This window comes from Palaemon carinicauda, chromosome 19 (genome assembly GCF_036898095.1).
Source record: "Palaemon carinicauda isolate YSFRI2023 chromosome 19, ASM3689809v2, whole genome shotgun sequence".
NCBI classification, from domain to species: Eukaryota; Metazoa; Arthropoda; class Malacostraca; order Decapoda; family Palaemonidae; genus Palaemon; species Palaemon carinicauda.
Window position 1 is genome coordinate 129,801,521 of NC_090743.1, and position 10,000 is coordinate 129,811,520.

At 36.5% G+C, this 10,000-nt stretch overlaps 1 protein-coding gene across 1 annotated transcript in view; it reads right to left on the reverse strand.

The window, feature by feature from the left end:
- Window positions 1-3,029: 3,029 nt before the first annotated feature.
- The window catches only part of LOC137659330 (inactivation-no-after-potential D protein-like), a 32,276-nt gene continuing 25,305 nt past the window's right edge, over window positions 3,030-10,000 (reverse strand). Inside the window, exon 4 of the mRNA XM_068394348.1 lies at window positions 3,030-3,113. Coding sequence (XP_068250449.1) covers window positions 3,030-3,113 — 84 coding nt within the window. The remainder of the gene's footprint in view (window positions 3,114-10,000) is intronic.

Genomic DNA, 10,000 nt, shown 5'->3' on the forward strand with positions numbered 1-10,000 from the left:
TTAGCACATAATGATGCACCGGAGATAAACAAAGCGAAAGACTTCAAATATACATACTGATGAGGTTGTCAGGAGTTTGTTTACTAACCAAAATATTTCATCTTTCCCCTCTTCCATTTCTTCAGGTCAATGCCCAGGGGCGTAGCTGAAGATTTTGGGGCCCTAGGGTGGGGGGCTAAGTTAGTAAAGAGGACCCCCTCTCTTGGAGGACAGGGGGGAGTTTTGAAAAAAGACCCTATCGGCCCCATCGGGCGGGGCTTAGTTAGTAAAGAGGACCCCCTCTCTTGGAGGACAGGGGGGCGTTTTGAAAAAGGATCCTATCGGCCCCCTCGGGCGGGGGCTGAGTTAGAAAAGAGGACCCCCTCTCTTGGAGGACAGGGGGGCGTTTTGAAAAAGGATCCTATCGGCCCCTTCGGGCGGGGGCTGAGTTAGAAAAGAGGACCCCCTCTCTTGGAGGACAGGGGGGCGTTTTGAAAAAGGATCCTATCGGCCCCTTCGGGCGGGGGCTGAGTTAGAAAAGAGGACCCCCTCTCTTGGAGGACAGGGGGGCGTTTTGAAAAAGGATCCTATCGGCCCCCTCGGGCGGGGGCTGAGTTAGAAAAGAGGACCCCCTCTCTTGGAGGACAGGGGGGCGTTTTGAAAAAGGACCCTATCGGCCCCCTCTCCTCTTTAGCTACGCCACTGTCACTAAGTGGGAATTGGCGATTTTCTCTTACAGTATATTGCTGTTAATGTCTTGGGGGTTAAGGGAGGGGATTAGCGACCCCTATTTTGTTTGAGTATTTCTTTCGATGACAGATATATAGTTAATTAGTTTGATTGATATATAGATTAATTGAGCACATTTGTACATGTTACAAGGTTATATATACAAAGCACTTGGATAAAAATACAATAGTTATATGATTTATGGTTAAACACAAAACACAGTATAAACCATGACTTGCAAAATACGGTCAGGGATATAAGAAAGAGCCATGGCTCTTATTTCAAATATGTATATATATTATTTCTTCCGGTCCATAGCAAGTCTTTTTTTTTTGAGGGGGGGGGTTGAGTTATGTTGCCTATGTGTGATGCAAGTTTTGGAATGATCTTCCTAATCGGGTAGTTGAATCAGTAGACCTTCAAAAGTTCAAACTTGCAGAAAATGTTTTATTTATGTTGAACAGGCTGACATTATTCTAGTTTATATATGAAATATCAGTTTTAATGTTGTTAATGTTTTTAAAATATCTTATTCTAATAGCTCCTTACTTCTTATATAGTTTATTTCCTTATTTCCTTTCTTCACTTGGATTTTTTCCCTGTTGGAGCCCTTGGGCTTATAGCATCTTGCTTTTCCAACTAGGGTTGTAGCTTAGCTAGTAATAATAATAATAATAATAATAATAATAATAATAATAATAATAATAATAATATCATCGAAGTCGACTGACGCAGGTACTAACTGATCTCACAATTTTCTGTCTAAACAGAATGACGCCAGAATTAAAAACGCTTTTACAACTGTCTTTCTGACCTTCGAATCCTAAGCAAAGGCTAATTCTCAGTAGAAATAGATTTTGATATTAGAAAAAAGAAAAAAAAACATTAACAAGGATAAAAAAAAATAAAAAGAAATCATAAAAGCAGATAAAGGTCTTTCATGATATTACAGTCTCTTTTTAAAAATAGGAAAATCAGAATCTAGTTAATAGTGAATAATGAATAAAGGTGTGAAATTATTTATCAGACTTTCACCAAAGTCAGGGAACAGAGCAGAAAAGAAAAAAAAAATTTTTTTTGCGCAGTCCATGAAAGTTGTACAATGCAAAGTTTCAACTTCCCTATCGCTTTTGAGAGAGAGAGAGAGAGAGAGAGAGAGAGAGAGAGAGAGAGAGAGAGAGAGAGACCCCTTTTTTTCGACACACTTCATCAAAGTGATATCAATTTCACTTTTGTCGTAATTGACTATAATATTGTCGGTGTCAATAAAACGGTTTGAATCATGTTTTGTTTATTTTTTTTTTCTTTCTTTTGTCCGGCATAACAACCAGAGTACAAAAGGTAGATGAAAGGGTTAAAATTCCACTGAAGTGAATGTTAGAAAAGGAGCGGAATATTAATGATGCACGTTGGGAATTATTATGGATGATGGCAGTAGCTAAAAATGGCTATGATTGAAATTCATTTTTTAAACTCGCGTCCCTTTGTGAACTGTTTATTATTATAAAATAATCGAGATACAATATCAATTAAATAAACGTGAATAAATGACTGATTAATTAGCATTTCAAGATAGAAAGAGGAAAGGAAAGGGTGTTTTGTACCCAATGTTTCTAAAATCTGAGTTCTGCTACATCCTCTGTATTACAATCTTGGGTTTGTTTTCCCTTGCTTGAAGAGAAGTAGGCCAGTCAGATCGTAGATGGCTTAAAAGTGGGTGCATTCAGGGCCGGATTGAAGGCTGCAAGGACCTACAGCGTATTGCGTGGGGTGCACTGTGGGAACTTTTCCCCGGCAAAGGGGACTTTACGTGGTTGAAAACTGTTGTGTTGGAACTGGCTGATACAGGAAAGGACAACTTTTTAATATTTATGTATTCAGTCTTTCTTTTCTAATCTAATGGGGGGGGGGGGGGCACCTTGGGGGAAGGAGCTAGGGGGAGAACGCCTTCCCCTTCACCGACCATTAAAGCAAAGGTCATCAGGTTGTGATGACAGTAGGGGGAATATGTCAGAAATGAAAAATAAAGAAATATCTACTTTCAACACCAAACTCATCCTCTCTGGGTCTTCTGAACAAAAGAATAATCTTTTCAGGGTTATGGGAACATTAGGACAATGCGAATTATCCTGTTGATCGGCATGAAGGGTTGAGGAGATAAGAGATATTGTGTGATTTGGGTGAAAATACAGACAAATGGGAAAAGAAATATTGTTGGTGATATGAGGACCCCGCATATTGCATATTTAAACTTAGATGGGATGGATTCTTGGATTCTTTTAAAATTAAGTCTTATATACTAAATGCCAGAATGAAAACCATTAATCTATTTCTCTAGATATAGAAATTTTCTTAATATTGAGTCTTAGAAACCAAACGATAGAATGAAAACTACTATTTTCGTTCTGGAAATAAAGAAATTTTCTTAAATCAAGTCTTATAAACTAAATAACAGAAGGAAAACAACTATTCAATTTTTTGGGATAGAGAAATTTTCTTAAAATTGAGTCTTACAAACCAAATGACAGAATGAAAACAATTTCATTTTATGAAATAAAATTTTTTTTATAAAATTAAGTCTTCCACACCAAATGACAGAATGAAAACAATTTTATTTTATGAAATAAAAAAAACCATTATAAAATTAAGTCTTCCACACCAAATGACAGAATGAAAACTACTCTCATTTTTTGAAACCTTATTGATGAAACCTATTTCTGTCGTGAAAAATGGGCCGTTTTAAAATATATTTCCCCTGCGTTGAATGCCATATTGGACGGCAAAATATCCTCCACAATAATCATAAATTTATAGAATCCAATATGCAATATTTACATAAAGAGTAAATGGATTTATTGCCTCGATAAAAGTGACTTTAAAATTATTTAATTTTTTTTTCTGTAGCTCTAGACTGCAGATTTGTACATTTTCCGTTTTGGAAACTATACTTCATGAATATCTATTTAACATTTCAGTCAATCAAGAAATTAATTTGTCACTCGAATAATCACTTGTTCGAAAAAATTTCAGTCAATCAAACAAAACATTTGTCACTAAAAAAAATTTCTCACATAATTCAATCACCCAAAAATAATTTGTCACTCAAAAAAATATTTCACTAAAAAATAATTTGTCACCAAAATGTAACAATATCTATTGTTTACGAGAAACATTTGATTACTTATATTTATTAAATAAGTAAAGTTTCCGTTAAGTAAAATGTTGTAGTGACAAGAAGAGGAAAATGTGTGGAAAATGTGTGAAGAGACTGCGAAAATGCATGTATAGAAGAGACACTAAAATCACAAGAAAAAAAAAAAAAAAAAAAAAAAAAAAAAAAAAAAAAAAACAAGGAATTAAATTATAGAATATTAAACAAATCTGGGAGGAACAAACTAGACAAAAATAAAAGGGTGGGGTGTATAAAACTGTATTAAAGAACTAGAAAGGAGAGAGAGAGAGAGAGAGAGAGAGAGAGAGAGAGAGAGAGAGAGAGAGAGAGAGAGTGAGAGAGAGAATAGGTGCAGGATCACTTATCATGAGAGGTAATCTCACAAAAAAGAAGTTAACAAAAGAAAGATTATGTTCTAAAATCCAGAGAGCTCATTCTACACCACCTACGGTTGCCAGTGGTCGCAGCAGCACACGTGTAAGTAAGAACATTTACGAACAGAAATACTTTCGTGGCTGTTTCCTTATCAAAAGCTATAGAAAAAATATTATTCTATAGTGATTTGCTAGTTTGTACTTTATCATAGGTAATAATACTTTTAATTACCTACATTGCAAATCATATTGTATACGCAAGTGGTTTGGCCTTGACACTATGCTGGTTGCATATGCAGATGATGCTACTCTTTTTGCATCATTTCCATCCCTGAATGTTATTCTATGGCGATTTGCTAGTTTGTAATTTATCAACATACATAATAGTTAAATATTTTCACTTACATATATTAATTTTCATATTATATACGCATGATAAGTGGTTTGGCCTTGAAAACATGCTTGTTGCATATGCAGATGATGCTACTCTTTTTGCATCATTTCCATCCCTGAATGTAGTTGAGTTTTGGTTGCTAAATCAACCAATAGAGATAGGATAAACGATTGCATAGAGCAAATTATGGGAGATATAGTTGAACCATAATGAAATTCTAAGTATGATTGTAAGTAAGCCAGGATAGTGGTTCCTCAACATCCAGAGCATTGCACTGGCAATGTCTCTTTATGTGTATACAACTCACTTAAAATTCCAAGTACGAGTTTTGATTGCAAATTGACTTTTGCGACTCATCCGTTCCGATTCTCCAATTGCACAAAAAATCATCATATTGAGAAAGTCTTTTAGGATTTCTGGTGATCAATCTATGCTGGGGAAATGCTTTAATTCTTTAATTCTATCATGGTTTGAATATCATCATCCTGTTTGGTCTTCGGCTGTTGATTTTCATCTTAATTTATTAGACACAAACTTGTGGTTTATTAAATTTCTCATTCATGATCTAGATATCTATCTCTGGTACCGTCGTTCTGTTAGTTCTTTATGCATGTTGCATAAGATTTTTCATTATTCTGACCATTCTTTGCATTCAGATCTACGCAGACTGTACCACCCTGTTCGTAATGTTAGGTATGCAGTTAATTATAACAATCATCCCTTCTCCATTATAAGGCACAATACTATAGAGTATTCTAGAAGTACTATTCTAACTGTGAACAAATTATGGACTGATCTTTACCTGGTAGTTGAAATGGTGGCAATTCAAAAGTTTAAAATTGTTCTGCAAATACTTTTCTCTTGAACAGGTTTCATAGTCTATATGCGACTTATTTAACGTTGTTGCAGATCTTAACAAATTCTATGTTTTTTCTTTACAATTCATTCGCAACTTCTCTATTTCTTCACCGTTCTGGGCTGCATTCTCTGTTGGAGACCTTGGCCTTGTAGCATTTTTCTTTTCCAATGGGGGTTGTAGCTAGGCAAGTAATAATAGTAATAAAAGTAATGCAATGTCTACACGATAAGTTGGGTTTTCCATACTTTAATTTCATAGATAGACTGGATATAAGTAATTTGTTAACGTTTCCATTTTCATCACAAATGTTTGAGTCCAATCACAGCCCTGTCCATCCCGAAAATGGCCCACGCTACACAGGCTATATTCTTACACATTTTCAGCATTAGGTAAAATAGCATGAGAGGCTGAGGTAGTGAGTTTAATGTTTTAATTTTGCACCATTGTCAAGAACATAGTTTGTGTTTTAAATACTTTCTGACATCATGTACAGTAAGACACGGAAATTTCCGGGACACCTTGATCTGGAGAGGTGTACTCAGTCCCACCCTTACTGCATGGCGAATTCCTGTTTTTAGCCCCGCCCACCCCCTCTGCTATCTCTCCCTGCACTATCTGTTTGGTTACTCGCCCCGAAGTAAGGGCGTGGCAAGGTGTACTTCTTCGTTGTGAGGTGTGCATGGAACTCCTGTGTCCAACTGTACAACAGAATAAATTTGCAGCAGGCTTAGCATTCAATTCCTTTATTTGGATTGATTTCTATTTTAATTGAGAAGATCTATTTAAATCACGCTTTTCCGCTAGATTTAATTTTCTAACATATTTTCATATATACTTAAACCTTCATAAAAATGACTTGTATACCCTTTAATAGACTTCCCGTCCAATTGCCCTTCTCTGGACATATTCTTAATGTTTTTGTTTTGCCTACTCCAGAAAGACACTCTTAATGGGATAAGGTGTTTCAAATGGAACTATTTATTATTACAATGTAGCTTACAGGAGAGAAAGATCCTGCTAAAACACTGAACTATGATTGGTAGCCTGAGGGTGAAGGATATCTTCAGCAAAGTTTCAGAAACTATATTGACTTTAACTTCAGCTGAACTACTAAAGATTTGTAAATTATGATACATCACTCCTAAAGGTAGATAGGAATTTTTTTTTCGAGGGAGGACATAAGCAAAAATTCTGAATTAGAAAAATTTCACGGGCGATGTGACTATCATCTTGTTATACTTTATTTACCCCATATCGTATATTGAAATTTACAATAAAATTAAGTAATTAATTCATTTTCATCGCTTCATTGTATTCTAAAAACATTCTTATTTTTATATTAAAAAGGGTACTTGGATATTCATAGACTACAAATCTTTCTGAAAATTAGTTCATTAATCACCGAGATATGAGTTTGAAAATTTTCAAATTTTTTTTTTCTTATGATTTTGATTTTTCTACTCGGGGACCCTAGAGACCCTTAATATTATGAACGCCTCTATTAATATATCACCTTTCTTTTGTGTTTAAAGGTTTAAAGGTAACTCATGAATGACACAAGGAAAGAGACAGTGACATTACCCTATCAAGCAAGACAATGCCCTAGAGACTGACCATATACACATATATGATCAGCGCCCAAGCCTCCTCTCCACCCAAACTAGAACCAAGGAGGGTCAGGCAATGGCTGCTGATGACTCAGCAGATAGACCTGTAGGGTCCCCCAAACCTCTATCCTTAGCTAACAAGAATGGTGAGGTTGCAACGACCAAAGAAACTAACGAGTTTGAGCGGGACGTATAGGCCTTAATATGACAGACTAGTAGGAGACAATCTTACGCATTACACCCATTCACAAAAAGTTTAATACATCACTTTTATTGGACTAACTGAAAAATTTTATCATATGAATCTGAACAAGACTTGGAAAGCGAATTAATATGCTAAAAAAAAGGGACAAAGCACTTAGAATTTCATTCCATTCAAATCCAATTATGTTCAAATCAAGACTTCTGCAAATTCGCCATTATGAGAAAACTTAAGAAAAAGTTAGTAACCCCGATCAGGAAATAATATACTTGAGAAGTTGGTATTACTGCTAAGGCAACTGCTACAAGGGAGGACTTTAAAGATAGAAGAGAGACTTTAGCTATGGTAAGCAGCTCTTCTAGGAGAAAGACACTCCAAAATCGAACCATTGCTCTCTAGTTTTGGGTAGTGCCATAGCTTCTGTACCATGGTCTTCCACTGTCTTGGATTAGAGTTCTCTTGCTTGAGGGTACACTCGGGAACGCTATTCTATCTTGTTTCTCTTCCCCTTGTTATTTTTAAGTTTTTATAGTTTATATATATGATAGATCTAATTTAACGTTGTTAATGCACTTAAAATCTTCTATTTTGATTGTTATTACTCCTCATATAGTTTGTTTATTTCCTTGTTTCCTTTCCTCAATGAGATCATTTTCCTTGTTGGAGCCCTTGGGCTTATGGCAACTTGCGTTTTTAATTAGGATTATAGCTTAGCTAGTAATAATAATAATAATAATAATAATAATAATAATAATAATAATAAGTCTGCCTGTTAAAAGGGTCTCTTCTTAAATTAGGAGTCTGGCACAGCGTAGCGTGGTGCTTTTCAAGATGGTACCTTGACATTTTATTTTTCGGTGTAGAAACTCTGGAGGTCTCTGGTTGGAAAGTTAATAATCTTATTGGGAAAGTTAGTAAGAATATTATCAATGGTGGAGGGGTTTGTTCCCCTACTTCATACCCACGGGAAATTCTTATTTGCCTTTTTTTTTTTTCATTTAAAAACGATACAGAGAGATTTCAAAGCTTGTCGAATTACGAGGTTGTTCTTTAAGATGCTGTAAACATTATTGAGCTTGGATTGGTCTTCTTAATCAGGTAGTTGAATCGGTGGAACTTCAAAAGTTCAAAGTTTATGTTGAACACGCTGATATAATTCTCTTTTTATAGTTTATTTATGTAAGATCCGTTTTAATGTTGTTACCGTTCTTAAGATATCTTATTTCAATTGTTCATTACCTCTCATATAGTTTATTTATTTCCTTATTCCCTTTCTTCAATGGGCTATTTTTCCATGTTAGTGTCATTGGGCTTATAGCATCCTACTTTTCCAAATAGGGCTGTAGCTTAGCTAAGAATAATAATAATAATAATAATAATAATAATGATAATAATAATTGGATGGTGTTCTCTTTTAGAAAAAACCATCAGAACTTGTAGAAATGTTGATAGCAGTAAGGAAGGGATGGCTACATGCATTGCAATAACGCTCAAGTAAGGGGAAGCTCATACATAAGGCGGGCAAAAATTTGTGCAAACTAAGAACAAATTTGCATATTCATCACAGAATATGAAAATTCCAGAGCCGATTTTTCTTTTAAAAGAAAATTCCGTTCTTCCAAGATATCTGAATATACAAAATTGCTAAGCCTTGTAACGAGCAGATTTGAGACAAAGGCTGACGCAACTACTTAGGGTTCGGCCACACTGGACACGACGAGCGTGGAGGTTGCAAGAAAAACGTTTCAGCGGCAATTTGAAACGTAAGGTCTCGATGCGGGTGGCCAGACTGTTTGTTCGCAACTACTTAGGGTTCAGCCACACTGGACACGACGAGCGTGGAGGTTGCAAGGAAAACGTCTCAGCGGCAATTTGAAACGTAAGGTCTCAATGCGGGTGGCCAGACTGTTTGTTCACAACTACTTAGGGTTCAGCCACACTGGACACGACGAGCGTGGAGGTTGCAAGGAAAATGTTTCAGCGGCAATTTGAAACGTAAGGTCTCGATGCGGGTGGCCAGACTGTTTGTTCGCAACTACTTAGGGTTCAGCCACCCTGGACACGACGAGCGTGGAGGTTGCAAGGAAAACATTTCAGCGGCAATTTGAAACATAAGGTCTCGATGCGGGTGGCCAGACTGTTTGTTCGCAACTACTTAGGGTTCAGCCACACTGGACACGACGAGCGTGGAGGTTGCAAGGAAAACGTTTCAGCGGCAATTTGAAACGTAAGGTCTCGATGCGGGTGGCCAGACTGTTTGTTCGCAACTACTTAGGGTTCAGCCACACTGGACACGACGAGCGTGGAGGTTGCAAGGAAAACGTTTCAGCGGCAATTTGAAACGTAAGGTCTCGATGCGGGTGGCCAGACTGTTTGTTCGCAACTACTTAGGGTTCGGCCACACCGGACACGGCGAGCGTGGAGGTTGCAAGGAAAACGTTTCAGCGGCAATTTGAAACGTAAGGTCTCGATGCGGGTGTACAGACTGTTTGTTCGTTCGTTTAAGATGGCGTCATCTTTTAATAGGTTAACAAGGCCTTTAGGAAAAAAAACCTGTGAGGATTGCTTGATTATTGTTTACAAACAAATACGTTGCAAAACCTATGATGAGAGCCGATCACTTCTATTAAATCCAAAACATAATGACTTTGAACTATCACAAGGATGACCAATTTTCTAAGGAA